Source organism: Haplochromis burtoni, unplaced genomic scaffold, assembly GCF_018398535.1.
Source record: "Haplochromis burtoni strain Fernald_Lab_line unplaced genomic scaffold, NCSU_Asbu1 Contig_23, whole genome shotgun sequence".
NCBI lineage: Eukaryota > Metazoa > Chordata > Actinopteri > Cichliformes > Cichlidae > Haplochromis > Haplochromis burtoni.
This window is the reverse complement of record NW_024582384.1, coordinates 205,763-225,232: the sequence shown is the minus strand read 5'-3', so window position 1 is coordinate 225,232 and position 19,470 is coordinate 205,763. Positions and strand designations below refer to the sequence as shown.

The 19,470-nt window shown below is 40.2% G+C and overlaps 1 protein-coding gene across 1 annotated transcript; it reads right to left on the bottom strand.

Annotated features, from left to right (window-relative positions):
• Positions 1–29: 29 nt before the first annotated feature.
• Positions 30–19,150, bottom strand: LOC102290155 (macrophage mannose receptor 1). Its single transcript, XM_005917375.3, has 50 exons — positions 18,902–19,150; positions 17,906–18,051; positions 17,696–17,808; positions 17,302–17,435; positions 16,393–16,616; positions 16,209–16,315; positions 16,018–16,136; positions 15,770–15,905; positions 15,504–15,586; positions 15,271–15,390; positions 15,061–15,162; positions 14,827–14,985; positions 14,644–14,726; positions 14,314–14,458; positions 14,176–14,220; positions 13,923–14,090; positions 12,901–13,020; positions 12,690–12,800; positions 12,574–12,606; positions 11,101–11,238; positions 10,822–10,968; positions 10,565–10,699; positions 10,279–10,436; positions 9,977–10,121; positions 9,827–9,881; positions 9,627–9,693; positions 9,246–9,379; positions 9,114–9,157; positions 8,809–8,982; positions 8,533–8,687; positions 8,299–8,412; positions 8,075–8,190; positions 7,539–7,693; positions 6,265–6,470; positions 5,998–6,175; positions 5,682–5,906; positions 5,363–5,532; positions 5,214–5,284; positions 4,065–4,165; positions 3,834–3,953; positions 3,566–3,703; positions 3,318–3,472; positions 3,092–3,191; positions 2,725–2,960; positions 2,102–2,285; positions 1,734–1,982; positions 1,446–1,625; positions 1,248–1,304; positions 491–633; positions 30–405 (listed from the first exon to the last, which is right to left on the bottom strand). The coding sequence occupies exons 1-50, from the start codon at positions 18,942–18,944 to the stop codon at positions 361–363; spliced, it is 6,486 nt and encodes a 2,161-aa protein (XP_005917437.1). The 5' UTR covers positions 18,945–19,150; the 3' UTR covers positions 30–360.
• Between the last annotated feature and the right edge of the window lie 320 nt (positions 19,151–19,470).

Below are 19,470 nucleotides of genomic sequence, written 5' to 3'. Positions count from 1 at the left end.
AAACACGGTTGTTTGTTTTATTTTTAAAAAAAAAAAAAAGAGAGAGAATAATTTGGCACTTTGCTATAAAATCTGCAAAACAGCAACTGGCTATATATCGACATCATTACTGCTGCATGTGGAAAAATGGGGAAATGTTATCTCACTATATTTTAATGGTATTAACGTATCACAACATGTTGACTGGCAGCACTGATGTTTCTGGGTTCAAATCCACCAGCCAACTGAGGCTTTTCTGTGTGGAGTTTGCATGTTCTGTCTTGCCCTTTGAGAGCAGGGATAGTCTGCATTGTATAAAAATAACAAACTATGTTATTGATTTGCAAAAAATATCAGTGTTAATGTGAAAAGCTCGACGATTTATGTGTCCGATTCTCCTACGAAGTTGGGGTTGGTAAAGGCAGGCTGCAACACAAGAATGACATGAGTTTTTAGCACTGACATGAATATATTTGTTTATCCAACCATGACTGGCTAATTAAAAACTTACCACATCAATTCTACTGGTGCTTTTTGCTGGCAAGCTCAAGGTGCTCAGTTTATATCCACGCACACTGAAGACGTAGAACAGTCCAACTATTATGGCGACGACCACAATGACTGCAACGACGATGCCGGCTATCAGCCCTACGTCTGAGACAAACCAGCTCAGGTGAGATATTAACCTGCTAGAATCACTCCAATGTCTTACTTTGCTTATACCTATGCGATTGTATTTCAGTAATGCTTTACACTAAACCCTATTATTAGTATTCTAACATGCTCAATACTTGTGTAATAGTTGTGTCTGGATGTTAAATTGGCAACAAAGACAACATAAGGTTAAGGCAGATGGGGAAATTTTAGAGGAAATAAAACTTTAGTCTGTGTGTGGTACTAAATAAAATAAGTGGATCAGTACACTTGTTAATGATTGTGGCAGGGGACATTATTAACGGTTGCCATGAACAATGACCAACTTAGTAACCGAAATCCACACTTAAACCTGTAAGGCTGCAACAGGTGAAAAGTTGGGGAATTTCCAAAGTAGTTTTTTTGTCATCTGGGGACCACAAATGTCCCCAAAGTCTCAGAAATCCAAATGGGAGATTTTGCTCTACAAGGACTAGCTGATTTAGACCTGTTGTTGTTGGGTTTTTTTTTTTGTTTTTTTTTTTGGTTTGTTTATTATTAAATGCATGGCTTAATTATTATTTGCTGACATGAGAACCAAGTTATATTGTAAAGCAACCATATCTGTCACTTACTGTTAGCTGGAGCTTCAGTGGGATAAATTGGATTTTTGTTCTCATCTGTTTGATAAACTGAAAGACAGATTTACAAAGAGCCTGTTATTCCGCTGCTTATCATTACCAAATTCAATAAGCGTTATTAAAGCTGCAGAAATTGCCTTACATCTGTGCTGCATTAAAATATCTAAAAAGGGAAATAGGAAAAATGCTTACACTGAGGGTGGCGGCAAGCAAAACTTTTCTTCTCCATGCAGTTGTTGTCATTCCAGCGTCCGTCTTTGTACATCTCCACACAGTTCTCGGCCATGTTCCCTGGGTGAAACGCTGAATTGGGCTCATTGGGAGCCCAGTTGAGGAAGCTTACAGAGGTCTCATCTGTCCAGGCCCAGCCAACTGCAGGTTTAAAAGAAAAGTTGATTCATTTTACTGAATTAAGCCCTGGTACAATAGCCCTGTGAAAGCAACGAGTCTCTCTCTTTTTCTTTCCATTTGTAAACTCACAGTTGTTATCCCTGGTAAGGCCAATCCAGAGGTTCATATTTTTGCTGTAGTTGAAGCTCTTGAGGAATTCTACCTCTGCTCTACTGTGAATGGAGACCAGCTCCATCCTGCCTGCCTGGCAGTAGTGTTCAGAGTCCGGCCAAGAGAAGCCGACCTCACCGCTGTACACATAGTAACAGTACTTGCCATAGGGTATCGCAAAGCGCTGACACATCCCATCACCAGGGGCGGGAGTGGTTGGAGGTTTCTCTGAGAGACAAGTGTTATTATTAAAGGTTATATAAATGAAAGTATATATAATTAGTCAGAAACTGACTAAAAGCAATTAAAAAGAAAGAAAAAAAGTTCAATTGTGATTGAGTTTGTACCTGAGGTTTTCTTGCAGATGTATGGTTTCTCTAGGTCACACTTGGTGTCATTCCAGGTCCCGTGGAACATCCTCGAAGCATGCATACTCACACAACCCTCATCCTTAATGTTAGTGGGCTCTCCTGGTCCCCACTGAGTGAAAAAAACTGGCCAACCATCTGTCCACATGTAGGAGCCATCATCCTGCATCACAAGGCAACAACATATGATTAAATGTTTAGATTGTCATGGATCACACAGTGCCGTTAGACAAGCATCAAGGAAGTGACTCCAAGAGTGCAGGAAAAAAAACAAATACCAGTGAGAGAAGACAGGTTTAAATCCACAACTGATTACTCAGTTGTTGTTTTTTTAATAGCTCTGGTAGCTTTTGTATTAGAGATGTCTGCCTTTGATTCCTAGTTTAATTGAAATGCATCTACTTTTTTAAAAGTAAATCTTCCTAGTAAAATTTTCTCAATACTTTTTATTAATGTAGGATCTTTACTTGCAATAAGGTGTTTTCACCTTCTATAATTAGTGCCTTTCCTGGAGTATTTTTCTTCTATTTGTAGCATATTTAATGCGAATTCTTCTGAATTCTACTTGGAACAAAACTTTTCTGTTTCTCTCTAAACAGCACCTTGCGCTTCAGTCCAATCCAGGCATCAGCTTTTCCCTGCAGGACCGCTCCAGCCACAAAGGCCTGGTCGTAGCTCATGTCGATGCTGGCCAGATTGCCTCCCTGATCCTTGCAGGCTGCCTGAGCTGCATCCCAGGTCGCTGGCTCCTCCACCAGTTTGTAACAGTTCAGGTACCATGAGATGTAGCCTGCTGGGCAGGGGCTCTTTGTGGGTGGAGGCGGCTGGATACTGCTTGCTAATATTTAGGGAGATTGACAAATACTTAATAAGAAGGTTTAAGCTAGCATGCATTTAAAATGTTTTTTGTAGTCTGTGAAATGCAATTGCATCTGAGCAGGAAGAATTATCTCTGGAGTGTTTACTAACATTTCTTTCTGGAGCAGACGAAGCTGTGATTGTTGTCGCAGTTGTCATCGTTCCATTTGCCAGTTAACAGGGGGCTATGAGTAATCGTCACACAGTTTTCCTGTTGAGCAAACCAAGAATAGTCAAGGCTAAATGTGTCCTTTCCCTGTTTATGAGCCCACAACTTTACAGTACTTTCCCATCTGCTTCACTCGATTAGTGATAATCTGAAGCAAAGTGTCCTCACCACTCCGTTCGCATTGTTGGGCTCTTTGTCATTCCAGTTGGTGTACAGAACTGGACTGACCCCATCACTCCAGGCGTACTGATTTTCCACCAAGAGATCTGACAGACCGATCCATGTGGGGAGCTCCAGGTCCCTCAGGTAACTAGCAACAAAGTCTGTAGGAGAGAACGGAAATGTAAAGAGCCGTCTCTGTGGAGGAAACCTCTGTTCTAATAATGTTTTGTTTAATGGTTATATGCTGAGCTTACCATTCTCATACTGGTCATCAATGACTGCCAAGTCTCCTCCTTGCTCCCTGCACCAACTTCGAGCATATGACCAGTTTCCTTTAATATCATTCTTTTTTCCTTTGAACATGAAGCACTTATTGTTGAAACGCAGCCAACCTACAGGGGAGGAGGAAAATCGTAATGAGTAATAAACAGAGAAAAAATACTCCAGCTGATGTGAAAGAACCAGCAGCATTAGTCAGCCTGTGTGATTTAACCAAATTTGTATTTAAACTGTGTACGTTACCTGCAGGACAGTTGCCCTCCCAGGGCTGTGTTGGTGGAGGCGGAGTGTGAATATCTCCGGGGAACTTCTTACATACGTAACCTGCTGAAGCCCGACCACAGTTGGCATCATTCCATCCACCTTAGCAAGTCAGAGTATATTGCACGCATCATTATAGTTAAGTCATAAAGACACATTAGTTAAAAAATAGTGTATTTGATCTAAATTGTCAGTTGACAGAAGGTGCAGTACCTTGATGTCTGTTCATCTGCACGCACTGCTCCTCGCCGTTAGCATTGTTGGGCTCACCAGGAGCCCAGTGAGTGTATGTCATAGGGGAGTGGTCGACCCACCTGAGCACATAAAACAGAAATTTTACAGTTTTACACTAAAAGAAAAGATTTTCCTTATCTTCAAATCTGTTAAAGTATGTTGAATGTTTTTAACCAGTAGTAAATTAGTGAATTTGGTCTAAATTTACTAACCAGAGCAATGATAACAATGGTCACATATATGAACTCATAATCATCAGTGCGATATACCGACAGCAAAGCAAATTAGGTCAAACATAAGGGTACTAACAAAAATAACACAGCACAGATTGAATGCAAGTTTTTCTCTTTGTAATCAGTATGGCATTGTAGATAAGTGAGATAAAGATGAGTCAACATGTTCCGGTATGAGGGCAAACCTTTCCTTCATAATTTGATTCAAACTGTGGGATCTTTGAGGTTAGGGCAGCTGTTCTCTAAATAAATCAGGCGTTTCACGTGGTGTTCATCTAAGTTCATCTAATCAACTTCAATTGATGTTGGTGAAGTTACTCCTGCTGTCCCACACGTGTAAATATGTGCATCATTCTCATTTTTTTTCTGCATACTGTGTGAGGTTGCAAATATTTATTGAAGTCAGATGATATAATCTGACTTATAGTCAGCTGTGGGCAACTTATAGTTTTTCCAATTTTATAGTACATAAAAGGAAAAAAAGTAAAATATATGAAAATCAATTTGTGAATTTGTAGGGCTCTGTGAGTGCCCAGCGCTGAATAAAGACACAAAGATGTTTTCTGTGGCAGTTCTCATTGTGGGCTGATTTTTGTGTATAAATGTGACCAAAAAAACTAAAACATAGCAAACCAAAGACGGTAAAACTTTGCTATTTGTAATACAGCCCTGGCTTATGCAAATTTTGTTCTGACATTTTCTCTCCCCCTCCCCTGGACCCTCAGCATGAAGTCCTGATCTGTTACATTAAATATCAGTTTTAAGGACATGAAATATCCCTAAATATTGTGAAATGGAAACTCTGCTGCTCAGAACTATGAAAAAAGAAAATGACACAAAAAAGATTTGTTTAACATTTCTTTGCTTTGGTGCAATTGCTTAGAAACATACTTACACGTATTGTCCATCTACTGTGCCAAACATCCTCATTCCAATCCAGGCTGCAGTAACCTTTCCTGTCCCCACCTGAAACAGCAGCAAGACTTATCACTCATTTTTCCTCAGTAAATAATCTCTAATGAAGTTAAAGATGAAAAAGCATACCATGCTGTTAACATATGCTTGTTCTTCTCTGTTTAGGATGGACACAAGTCTGGCTTTCTCTGCATAGCACCGTGTGAAAGCTGTGTGGAAGTCCACTATGTCAGTGTCATTGTAGTAATAGCAGATGTTTTTGTTCTTCCTCCAGCCGGGGTTCGAGCCACAATCGGGAGCTGAAGTTTGAAACGTTAGGAAAAAACAAACACTCAGACATTGTGAGGGTTTGTGAGGGTCTGAATTCATATAAAAATTGCTCTATCCTTAAGGGAAGCAAATTCATGACTTGATCCCTCTGTAGAGAAACGACAGGTGCCTTAGTTACCTGGTTCAGGTGATGGGGGCCTAGGGGGAAGGATGGGATCCTTTCCTTTAGTAATCTTGCATATCCAATCCTGATGAGCGTCACAGTTGAGATCATTCCACAACGAGTAGGTGCCATTCGCGTTGCTCACCATCTCTACACAGTCCTCCCGACCCTCGTGATTGTTTGGCTCCCCGTCACCCCAGTTGGTGTGGGACAGGGGCGTGCCATCGCTCCAAGAATATCCTGCAATAAGGGAGGAGTTGTTTTTTAGGTTTATTCTTTATTTGGCTTCCATTTAACCGGGTCCAGTCTGCAATACATATATTTTGCTCACCTCCTTCTATTGGGTTGCTCCTGAGACCAATCCACTTGGTAGTGCCTTTGCTGTACAGAGCAAGAAACTCTTCTTCCTCCTGAGTGTGGATGCTGGCCAGATTACCACCTCTGGCAATACAGTCCTCAAGCGCTGCTTCCCAGCTCTTCTTCAAGGACCAGTCCACGTTGTGGAAGAGCTGCAATAAATCGCCCCTGGAAAATGAATAACTGACTTTCTCTTGCAGATAATCACACTTTTAGATGTTTAACTTTATGCTGTTATTACCTTATAACAGTGCCTGAAATGGGGTTTGGCTGTCCAGCCAGCAGCACATCCCTGTGCAGGAGGAACAGTCGGGGCCTTGGTGGGCGGGCTGATGTCAGGTCTGTATTTTTCACATACGAAGGCATATTTGTCCAAGCACTGCTTGTCATCCCAGAAACCACCAACCTGACCCGTTGTCATAGCCACACAAGTACCACCACCGTTATCTAAAAACAGAAAGAGATTTTGGTTTCTTGTGTTTATTATTAATAATAATAACAATAAGAAAAAACTAAACTACACAATTCTGGAGAAATTGGGGTGGGATTGTTGTTACTGGCGGACTCGTTTTGTAGTTTGCCTCTGGTGCAGCAAAAAAGTTGGAGGTAAAAGAGGTTGGCTAACAAAGCTGAAGTGAGATGGCTTATAAACCCATGGCTAGCTTTTTTAATAGGCAAACTGTACTGTACCTGAGATAGCAGCTACTCTGTACCTAATGGAATTGCTCAGTGTTTGGAAGAATTTCAGTCCTACAAGTTTTTTTGTTTTTTTTTTCAAAGTGTAGTCACCTTCACCTCAGAGACATTTTTTTTAAATATTTTTTTGGCTTTATTCAGTAAAAGGTATAGATGTTACAATCCCTGACAATGCATTGCTTTTGATGGAGAAAATCTTGGGGGATGGCTGCTATGAGGAAAAGCAGCCCAGAAACTTTACCAGCGGCACATATTGTTGTGTGCCTCAAGTTTCGTTCTTTTTACCCAAGCTAATCTGCCATTTTCCTTAGTTAGGTTTAGGGATTAGAGATCTGATCTAAATTATTAAAATTTGGGACACATCATCAGTAGTGGACCTTGGATTCATCAGGTGTTTTGGGCATTCTATTTCTTCAAAGGGACAGAAAAGGTGATAGAGAGGAGTAAGAGAAGTAAGTAAGATGAGATTGGAGAGAGCAGAGAGGAGGGCCGGAAGGGGGGCGCCCGATCTGGCTTCCCACACTTCCCCATAAGATTGGGCTGTACACTCTACCTCCCCACTGCCTCCCAGAAAAGGGAAGAAGAGCAGAGGAGAGAAGAGCGGAACATTCTTCAGACATTATATTTTTTGGCTTTATTAGATAGATGCAGTGAAGACTGACAGGAAAGTGGTGGGAAAGAGAGAGGGGGAGACATGCGGCAAAGGGCTGCAGGTCGGACTTGAACCCAGGCCAGCCCCTATCAGCCGTGCAGCATATGGTCGCCTGCTTATCCAACTGAGCTAAACCAGCCCACCTCAGGTCAGTGTTAGGTCAGTACCTGGCTGGTTTCTGTCCCAGTGAGTAAAGCTGAGAGATGAACCATCATCCCAAATGTAGTCCACCCCTCCACCTGCCCCCCCATGAGCACGCAGGCCAATCCACCAAAAACCAGTCTTTCCTGACAGCGCCGCTGTAAAATGTGACTGCTCATAGCTGCAGGAAAACGGAACAAAGAGATGATAATGACAAACAGACAATAATGTACAAAAAAGACTATTGGAGTGCACAACCACAGCTGGAAAAATTGCCCCTATACAAGTGGAGCAATTTAAAAAAAAAAAAATCTAAAATTTTGAAATTATTTGAATTCCAGGGGGGAAAAAAACAAGTATGAAATATTCTGTGAATCACAGGGGAGGAAAATTCTTCTTCATCAGTTTTTCAGAGATAAGAGTGTTGTTGAGTGACACTGGATTATAGCACCATAAGTATAGGCTAAGATTTTATGTATCATCCAGATACATAAAATCCAGAATCTGTAGTTTTGCAATAATAAGCATCCTTATATCACCCTCAGACAGACATGTGACTCACATGTCTCCAATATGCAGCAAGACGGCATCCTGCTCCTCACAGAAGGCCTTAGCATCAGACCAGCTCCTAGTCGTCTCCTCCATCCAGTAGCAGGAGTAGCGATATGCTTCCCAGCCCTGACACACACATTAAACACCTTATTACACATCTGGCATTGTCACTTCTGCAGTGTGAGGTTAAACTTGAAAAGGCAGAGAAATGTGACAAGTCGATGTTTGTCGCACCTGAGGACATCCGTACACAGTGGGCTGTACAGAAGGCGGTGGGTAATGTGCTTTGGGCATTTTGCAGACGTATGTATTGAGTTCTGTGCAGGTCACGTCGTTCCATCGGCCAGACTGAAGGAAAATTAGTATGATCAATCAATCAATCAATTATGATTGATGTCAAAAAGACCACAACTGACTACAAAGATCACTTTATTTGCTTTCACCAGTGAGGGTTTTCAGGTTTCTCACCTGGTGCAACATCTCGACACAGTCCTCACTGAACCCATCATGGTTGTTGGGTTCCCCTGGAGCCCAGTAGGTGAATGTTGTTATGTGTTGATCAGACCATGAGAACAAGCCAGCATAAAACAGGTCATTTAGACCAATCCAGATGTCACTGGTGGCTGTGAAGGACAAATAAATATCAAGTTTAAATCAAGTGTGACTTAAGAATGTAAAAGGCTTTTCTAAACCTTTAACATCTACTTTAGTTTAAACACAGAGAAAATAAGTGTAAATCCATACCCATGTACAGGTAGCCTTCCAGCCAGCTCTGCTCTGTCATGGAGAGGATGGAGACAAGTTCAGCACCCAGAGCCCTGCAGCTGCTCTGAGCATCATGCCACGTCTTTTTGTCTCCAAAAGGTTTGTAGCAGAAGTCCCCAAACTCAAACCAGTCAGGTCCGGAGCATCTCAGCTCTGTGGGAGAGAGTGGAAAAAGAAACGGCAGAATAACAACACAGAACAGATTAACTCATAAAATCATCATTACTTCTTCAAAAAGTGGAAGCTGAAAGAAATTAAGAGGTTCTAACTGCATGTCAACTTACCTCCATCTGCAAAAAAGTAAGACACAGCATAGTTTCCATCATATCTGTTGAAAGTAAAGGCATTGAATCACCCTCTCGGGACTGCCCCGCTACTAAAAAACAAAACAAGAACTAAGAAACTCATCTACTCACTGCCGTGAGGTAATGCCATTCCTCGTGGATCCAGGGTAGAAGTTCTGTCCGTCAGCTTTTAGCAAAGTGCAGTCTCCTCCAATCTCATTCAGCACCACTCCAGCATGGATAGCTGCTGCACAGATGTTTGAGTCCTGTTTAAGAAAGAAGAGAGAGGTAATGCATGCACAGACACAAACATTCTGGCAATGGTACGTACTGATGTGCCGGCCTGCAGGAGTCGGACTAGTTGTGGAACCTCTGTTGGGTCTAGGTATCAATGGTGATACCGACACTAATTAACAACCTCTGTTGCTTAACTGACCATATCAATATCCCAGAAATTTAAGTGACGTGATGCTATACTCTAAGTGTTCTTCTTTTTATTTATTTTTTACGTACCCCTCGATACAATGTAGTGCCATACACTGTGTAACCAGCTTTGGCACAGTCTGCTGGACAGTGGACACTGAAAGACATGAAAATTAGTGTAGAAATGTGTGACTAATAATCCAAAGAACAATGACACAAAGAGCTACAAATTCAACTTTATTACAGTATATTTGTTAAAAAAAAGAGGAAAAATATATAATTTTACTTACGTCATTTTATCATTAGCAAAGTTGAAGTTGGGCTTGCTGGCACATGTAACTGCATCTGTTGAACAACCGATATTTTATAATGACAAACCATATAAATTTAGATTTGTATTTGAAAAAAGGTTTAATCTGGAGTTAAGTCAGTTTCCTTACAGTCTGGCGTGCATCCTAACACCTCAAACCGAAGGCCTGCCTGACTGCTGAACTCCACTGGAAGGATGCGGATGAACTGAGCTGACACAGGCGTCCCCAGCAGCTGAGTCTCAGCAGTGTTTCTGTCTGTTGCTCCTGGTAAAAACTGGAAATGAATGAGAGAAATAGAAAATTGTTATCATGGATATTTAAACAGATAAACCTGTCCAAGAACTCCCAAGTGTGGCTTTGAACAGTCTTGATGTCTGGCAGGTGGTAGACCACAGAAAGTCGCTATGCAGTTTCGTGCTCTTCTTACTCACATTCCCATCAGCTGTGTAGTCAGTCCAGGTCAATCCATTCATACTGTGCTGAATCTTAAATTTGGTGACCCAGTGGTCATTCTGTGGGCAACCCTGAATCACAATCCCCGTCACTTTTCTGGTCTCACCAAGGTTTACCTGAATCCAGCTTGAAGCAGCTGTAAGAGGACAGAGACAGGGTAGAAGATAGGACCTTTGTTGTGCCAAAACCCAGAACCCCAACCTCAAGTTTTAACCAACAATTCAAATATTATTACACATGTGTGATCCCTGGGTTGGTGCATACCATTTCCTGATGGCATCCAGCAGGAATTTCCATTCAGACGAGCTTTGTTAGGAGTGAAGGAGCCAATGGAGGAGGAAGCAGAGAGCATGGCATCTGAGATGTTGCCACGTTCAAGACCCAAGCCGTGCAGGCACACTGAGCATTCAAAGCACAAAAGCATGAAGCCGTAATTGCACTAACTCAAGATAAATATGTAATACTACAGTAAACATTAGCACTGATTATAAAATATTTAGAGAAACCGATGGAGAAGTTACCTTTTTGTTCACAGCTGTAGATGAGCTCAAGATATTTGGAAACAGTAGGGCAGGGGTCTGGGTCCACATTGGCATACGCAAAGCAGAACGGAAGGTTGTCACACATTTTTCTGTACTTAGGAAGGATGCCTTCTACTGTGCAGCTGCCTAGAATATAGTAATATCAATATTTACTTAATTAGTTTGATTTACATTGATACATACCTGCAGATAAAGTTTTCAAAAAATCACTGAATCAAATACACATCATCAATATATGTTGTAACAAATGTGCAGCACCACTTCCTGAGCCATCGAAGTGTGGACAGATGTCGGCATTCTTTCGTCCGTAGAAAGCAGACTGGATGTTAATCACACTTTCCTGTGGACAATGAAGGACAGCAGCGGAGCCCTGGCATACCAGTGCAGTCAAAAAGCCTACAATAAAAAGTTGATGCGTTATTCCAGTGCAAAAATAATATATATTATAGATGAGGGTAGAATAATTAGCCTAAACATAAAAATTTCCCAAGTACCTTTAAACAGAGCAAGGAATTTTTAACACAGCTTTTCCAAATATTCTAGTATTAATTTGGAGGCTTACAATTTTTTTTACTTTGCACATAGAAAAAAAAAACATTTCACCAAAGCCAAAAAATTACTAGCCTCCCTTATACCAATAGTCAGTTTTGCATTTTTTTTTTCATTGGATAACAGCCTGCAGTCATTTGTTGTAGTTTTCAGCAGGTCTCACACGTCTCCTGAGTGATTCCAGTCCATTCTCTCAACCTCCCGCAGATTCGATGGTCTTCTTTCATGGCTCTTCAGTTCACCCCACAAATTTCCAAGATGTTCCAAGTCAGGGCTTTGTGAAGGGCAGTCAGTAACGTCCACTTTGGTCTTCTGGAGGTTGTTCTTCACCAGGAGTGATGTACGTTTTGAGTCATTGTCAGTGTTCTTAAGGTTGTAAACCTCTCCCTTCTTTCTCTAAATACAATCAGTGTCTCTGTGGGCAAAGAGCTCTAGTTTCATGTCATCTGACCAAAGGGTATGCGTCCAGTGTGCATAACCTTTCTCCAGGTTGTCTATAGTATATGTCAGTCCAGCTTAAACTCATCTTTTCTGCAGAAGAGGAGTTTTTCTTGGTCTGTAACCTCACAGTCCGTTCCTGTGTAGAGTTCTAGTGATTGTCCTTTTCAAGATTATAATTCCTGACTTGAGTTATTCATTAGTGTCTTTGCAGTTATTCTGGGGTAGACATATTTCTCATTCTTTGAAATCTTTCACTTTCTACATCTGCCAGGTGTGGCTCTCTTTGATTTTCTTTATAATAGTTCTCACTCCAGTTCTTGAAACTTTAGAAATGCTGTGATAACTATATCCATCTCCTGCTTTGTGAGCAGTGACAATTCTTTTTCTCAAGTCTGAACTGATTACTTTTTTTTTTTCCAGGTGACAACTGAGACAGCAGTTTTTTATATTGTGTGTAAATTGGAAGATAAACCTCAGCTTTTACTTGATTTTACAAACTTTAAGCATTGAACATTTACAGCACATCATTGCACGGCAGTGGTTTGTGCTATTAGTCAGTAAAGGGGTTAGTTTTTCACAAGGCCAATGATATATTCACTGCGGTCATTTTTGGTTTTGGTGCAAACTGAAATTATTTATGCTTTTTAAAGAAAACTAGTATGTTTAGATCTCAATCTCTTGCTCTGTTAATCAACTGTATCTTTTTATTGTTTCAAATTAACACTGAGGTATCACTGTTACCATCATGAGGTGGAGGTGGCTCAGGTGTTCTTCCTGGAAAAAGTAAACATCTATCAGAAATCTGAAAATTGTCAAATTCTTATTTTCCAAGCATCATCTGGAGCATCATTTCTCACCTCTCCGCTTGCAGATATATCCTCTCTTGTACTCACAGTTGTCATCATTCCAGTAGCCATTGTTTATGAGCATACTCAGACAGTCTTCGCCATAATAGTCATCTGGGTTCCCTGTGAGAAAAGACGAGCATATTTTTCACTTTAGTTTTTGTTTTTAGTCTTTAGTTTTAAGTCTGTAAGTATTTATAAAGCATCAGATTTGGCCTTTAACCTGCATTCCAGTGGATGAATCTGAACGGAGAGCCGTCTGTCCATTCCCAACCACCTTCAGTCATGGAGTCATGACCCCCCATCCACATAGAGATCCCAGTGGGACTCTGCTGGATTAAAGCTAAGAGGATATTTTTAAAAAGCAGCAAATTATAGCAAGTTGAGATTATTAATAGATCTAAAGAAATAAAAAACAGTCAAATGTGAAGATAAAGATAAAACACCAGACTAATGAGCAAAGTTCTAGGCCCTTTTCACTCCTTGGTTGCAGTTATGTGTGCTTTGTTCCACCGGCCACACCCAAAAGTGGGAGTGTACCTGTATACCTAGTCAGTCTTTAAAGATGATTTACAGTATTTAGGGGAGAAAAAGTCTCCAGTGCCCACTAGTGGTAGCATTGAAAAAGACATCACTAGTTACACCGCTCCAAAATTCTACAATACATGAAAGCTACACAATCTCCAAACTGCAACATTTTTCAAGCATAAATTTCAAGCAAAGATCTGCACATATCAGCTCTGAAACACCTACAAACTGAAAAGTGAGAAGTTGACTGAGAAATTGAGAAAAGCAGTTAAAATATGTCGTCTAAAATAAAATAAAATAAAAAATCACATTTAGCATATTATTACACTGAAATATGATTTAAAATGTCATATTTTCATATTTAGGAGCAACAGCACGATTCAATAGAATCCTTTAGCCCTCAAGGTATCAACCTATTTTAGCAACTTATATGAAAGAATGGGATCATTCACAGCCCCTTTTTATTTCATACAGTTACAGTTCATTCAGGTTTTTTCATCTGTAACATGCATTCTGTAATCTTCCTATGTAATGTATTGTAATGTATGTAATGTTTTTTAATCGTTTTAAAGCAGTTATGATATGTTAATGATGTATTATAGTATGATATGATTCTAATACCCAAATATTAATGAAGCAGGGCCTCTGTAACACTGTTTAACAACAAATGACCATCTTTTTCATCTGAACAGTGAAATAAAGATGTAAGGATCATACCCTGTATGAAGGTCTGTTCAAAGGGCTCAGTGATACTGAGTAGATCTCCTCCCTGATTGACGCAGTCAGCTCGAGCCTCTGCCCATGTCCTCATCGACAGGTAGTTAAACAGGTAGCAGTAGTCATTGAAAGGATCAGCGGTCCAAGAACCGCATTTATCGTTCCAGCCTGTAACAAACACAGCTGCTCACACATTTGCATATTGAGATAAATGTATTTAATCATCATTTGTCAGTGTAGCTTAAAGCCTGACCTGGTCCAGATGTTGGAGGCTGCAGAGGAGGCCCTTGTCCCTTGGCTACAGAAATACGAAACAAGGAATAACTCTAAATATAAACTCAAGATATAAAATTAATTCAGGAAGAGGCAAAAATGAATGCATTTATCACACCTTTTTTGCAGATATAATCCCTTGTGGCTGTGCAGAAGTCATCATTGAGTTTTCCAGGATCATTGTGAGTCGTTCCTGTGATGTGCATACAGTCTTCATTATTCTCCCAGTTGTCAGGCTGGTGTGCCGCCCATGGGAGAAAATCCTGAGATCAGGAGAAACCGTGAGTATTTTCAAATTTTGACACCGTAAAATATTATGAAGGATAGAGGATAGTCTCAAGTTTTTTAGGTTTGTGATGAATGTTTTCACACTTTTACACAGTATAAGAAAATAGGTTAGAAATACAAGTTTTGGTGCCATATAGGTTGCTCTGGCTTTGGCACTTACTGCAGGTGTTCCATCGGTGTATACGAACTGGTTTTCAACATTAATGTCATTCAAACCCACCCAGGCTGCCCCTGGCATGTGAGCTATCAAAATGTCAAGACAAAAGCACATCAGCATTGATAGAGTGTGTTAATGAAATACTTCACTTTAGTCATAGTTTGATTTGTACTCTTAGTAACTCACCAATCAGGAAACTCAGCTCTTCCTCTGTGTGGAAGCTGGCCAAGTGACCCTGCTCTCTGGTACAGTGTGCTTCAGCATCTTGCCAGTTTTTCACCATCTTGGTCTCAAAGTAATAGCAGAAGTCCCCATACAACAAGTATCCAGTGTCACAGTGGGAATCTAAAGCAAATCAACAGTTATCAGTAAAGGTGTGGTCTGACCGCAAGGAAAGAGAGAATGTGAAGTTTGACCTACCAGGAGCTGAAGTTGGTTTCGGGTTCTGTCCCCCGGTCATCTCACAGATGTATCCCAGGCTCTTAAAGCAGTTGGTTGTTTCCCATTTGCCGTCATAATTTCCTGGATAAGAATGTTGAGAACGTTTATCGGTCTTGTAATAGCAGCCTCAATCTAATGACACGCGAAACGATTAGCTTAGGAACAGAGCAACAGAGCACCGATCCTTACCCGTAAAGATCTGTCCACAGTCCCAGAAGTTCTCAGTGTTTCTGGGCCAACCGGCACCATAGTTTGAGAAGGTTATTTCGGTTTTATCCACCCATTTGAAGTGGCCATCCTGGTCCTTATCTGGTAATGTTACATACATAAATAACTTTAGATTTTAGACAGCTTTCTCATTAATCGTGTATAAAATGGCAATGTCTTTTTCACATTTTCATGAGCACCAAATCATAGAGGACCTGATAAACCAATCCACATGTCAGGTATGTCCACTTGATGAAAGTCTGGGAGCTTCCCATTAATGAAATACTGTTCCTCTTGACTACACATGAAGAATGGAACAAACATGGCAGATGAGAATCACTGTGTGTGATCAAATACCTGAACTCACGAAGGCTAAATTCTTAAGACAAGACTATGCACCTTATTATTATTTAGGAAGTTGGTAACACTATCATTGGTCAGAATAGTCTCACTTTGATTGGGAAATTTTCTTTTTCTTTACCTGTTTATAATCAGGAGGTGAGCCCCTATAGCAGAACACTTTGTAAAAGCCTCGTGCCAGGTGGTCAAGAGATTGATATTACTGACCATCCAGTAACAACTGCCACCAAAGCTCTGCCAGCCAGCAGGGCAGACGGCTGCAGGTGAGAAGGGAAAACAAGAGTCGGAAATAGTGAGAGAAAAAAACAGAAACCAAATAAAATGCTTTCACAATGGTAAACCTTGTGTTTCCAAAACAATCAGTCTTACTATTCAGTGGACGTTTGCACATGTAAGGACGCTCGTATCTGCAGACGTGGGACCTCCAGTCTCCAAATGAACTGGTTTCATCCTTGATCATTGCAATACAGCTGCCAACCTGAGTGTCACTGTTGGAAAATGCAAGATTTAGTCAATTAATATTGACTTTGAGAGTCTGTTTCAACAGTATGAAACCTTACATTGTGGGTTGACCTTCAGCCCAATTTGTGTAGCCCACTTGTGTAGCATCAGACCAGGCAAGCTGACTGTTCCCCACTTCCACTTGACATGAAATCTTGTTGCATTTCTGGAGAAAAAAAGGTCAAATTATCCATTTAGAAAGAAGTAAGTCTGTTTACTAATCCTACACTATGCCTCTCTTACCAGTGTAGAAAGCCCAATCCAGAGGTCAAGATGTGTTTCACCCATGTTTGACGTGACAAACTGGTTTTCTCCTGCTGAAGTAATGGACACCAGGTCTGCTCCATCCGCCACGCAGTCATGCCTAGCTGATGTCCAGCTCTTTCTCGTGTCTGATTTAAACTTGTAGCAGTTGGAGCCGTACGTCATCCACCCGTTAGCTAAGTCACACTGTGGGCTAGGATTTGCTGAGGAGGAAGGAAGAAAATATGTTTAAGCTGCTATAGCGAAGAATGATTTACGACGTGTCCTTAGGCACAGACCAAGCTCTGGCCACATCCCACAGCCAGTGGTATGACATGTTACATTTAGTAACTACTGTTTTTTCAAGCCAAACCTCTTAGGCTCACTACTATTTCTCTGGTTGTTATTCCTAAATAGACATCACAAACTTTGCACTTGATTTATGGGTATTATAAACAATTAAAGTCTAAGTTGAGAAACTTCCAGATTTGTTTAAACAACTGACATTTTTAAAAAAAAAAAGCTATTTCCAGCTTATAATGGCATGGTGTACTTATGCATGCTAATCTTGCATGCACATGGTAAAAGTAACCAGAGATTTTGAGTATTTGGCCCCAATCCCACCACACAGAGTGGTCTCAGGTGACGTGGATGTTCAACACTCAGATTTTATTATGGTTACAACATACATGGTGACTAGGGAGATGTGAAGCAATTTTTTATATTGTATTGTTGGCCTGGTGTATAAACAACAATGTTAATACATCACGTAAATTTTGCACCACAATCCATTATATCAAATGATCACTGCATGCGATGTGTGCAAACCTTGTATAAATAAAACTGGATTGAACTGCGTGGCTAAAGAGGTGATCAAACCAATTCCCCCACTGTACTCTTTTCACTTACAGTTGATGTGTTTGCAGATGTATTTCCTCTTGTTATCGCAGTTTTCATCATTCCACTCTCCAAAGTTATAGCCTACCACCTGACCACAATCCTCATTATCATTCCAGTCATCAGGCTGGCCTGACATCCAGTGTCTGAAATAGGAGCGTAATGGATAATTATTATGGATAAAATTATACATCTTTCATTTATTTCTTAATGATCAGGTATTATGTTAATGACTTTCACGCCTTTCTGATATGCCCAACCATGGCGTTGACCCTCAAGTCCGATAAGGAAAAGCTCACCCACAAAGATGAGCACACGTGCAATGGAAGTTGTGTGAAAAAGAACCATGGTTACTAAATAAAATAAATAAGTTGGGCTTCACTAGAGTAGTAAACGCATTACATACGACAGATATTGTATAAAAGGACTCCCATCACTCCACTCCCAGACACCTTCCACGGTGCGGTCATTCAGGCCGAACCAGTAGATCTCTGAGCTGATTTGTGTCCTCACCCATAACTAGAAACAGGACATGAAAATATAAAACCAGAGAGTGAGAAATGATACAACATTATTTATGTAATCTCTGTAATGTCCCCCGCTTTTTGTTTCTCACCCGCTCATGAATGTCCTGAATGCTCATCAGGTTGCTGTTATGCTCCAGACAAAATTCATTTGCCTCCAACCATGACTTTGTATCAGTTGAAAAGAAGTAACATTTGTTCTCATACTCCCTCCAGCCTGACTGGCACTGGCTATGAGCTGAAAATATTGAAAGTTAGCATGTGAGGCAGCACATTTCCAGCCACATAGATATAATATGCTCCTTTTCGGTTTTGATATAATACTACTTATGGGAGAAAATGATCTCTTCACTATGATCTCTCTCTGCATAGTCTGATGTTTAGATATTTACATTACTTCTCCACTTCAGGTGAATTTCTATAATGGCTTTTATTATAGAGACTGTGACTACTTTGCTGGGTTGATAAGTACACAACTTCCCCAGCTGATGAGCTGAACGCTGAATGCTCATCAATCATAAAAGTCGCATGACAGAGCTACAGTCTAGCCATGTCAGTCAGTTTGCACAAATCTTTGGGTAAATGTTTCACTTTAACAACTTTGCGCGTGATTTCCACGAATCCTTAATTAGTCAAGCAATCATAAAAAAGCACCGAATTCTAACCTAAACCTAACCATCAATTAATAAAGACCAAAAATTTAAAAATAAATCAAGCTTCTGTGATATCTGCAGTTAAATATACTGCGCTAATGGAAGTAATTATTACATTTAGATTCGTAAGTGTCTTCCTGAGACTTCGGGTCACATGATCTTCTGCGCATCATGTTCTTCCAAAAGCTTTTTTTAAAACCAATATTGCAAAACGTAATTATTATTCCTGCAGCCAGGTTACATCAGAAAACAGCAGTCCATATTTCTGATGTTTTGCTTTTTAAGATGATTAAAAAAAAATCTCTGTTTTTCAAAATAAAAAACTGAATCATTACTTTCTGTGATTGGCTCATTTTTGGGGTTGAAAAGAGGAAAAATAAAAATAAGATTGTCAAACATACAATTTAAAAATGTAATTATAAGAGCCTGACTTACCTCCAGTAAGAACAGCAGCAAAGCTCAACAGCTTCAGAAGCATTCTTTGTCTGTTTGCTTTTTTAATTAATATTTTTGGTGTCTTAAGGAGTGCTTATGCACATCCTACTATTGCAAAGTCGTTTCTCTGACGTCCCCTGAGCCTGGCAGTGTATGTGTGAGTGAGTGATGTGCTCTAGCTCCAAGTATTGGCCCCTCTGAGAAGCTTTTCGTTGGTTTTCCTCTTTTCAGCAGTCTTCCAGGGTCCAAAGACTGAAAGTAGTAAAACAGATGTGACGGTCATTTAAAAACTGCAGCAGTCTGCTACTGTGTGTCAATAAAACCCAAGCCAATAAAAATGAATAAAAAATAAAGATGGGCGTTTTGATTTCACCATGTGGTATTAACCCTAACAACAACTATCAGTAATAAACAATGTTTTTCAATTGAAAAACGAGATTTTTTTTCTAAGCCTATTTTTACATTATTTCATTTCAGACTGTTGTTAACTAAACTTTTTTTCTTGAATATTTTTAAAACATAAAACCCTGATTGCTCTTGTATGAGTAAAATGTCCTTGCTACTCAAAT

Bases quoted from the DNA above. Each gene is read 5' to 3' on its own strand.
- LOC102290155 (XM_005917375.3), bottom strand. From the start codon at position 18,944: ATGCTTCTGAAGCTGTTGAGCTTTGCTGCTGTTCTTACTGGAG. The intron at 9,694-9,826 runs GTAAGTAAAATT...CATGTCTTTCAG, and splicing joins TTTGCTAATGATAAAATGAC to TGTCCACTGTCCAGCAGACT. The intron at 3,192-3,317 runs GTGAGGACACTT...TTTGCTCAACAG, and splicing joins CCAACAATGCGAACGGAGTG to GAAAACTGTGTGACGATTAC.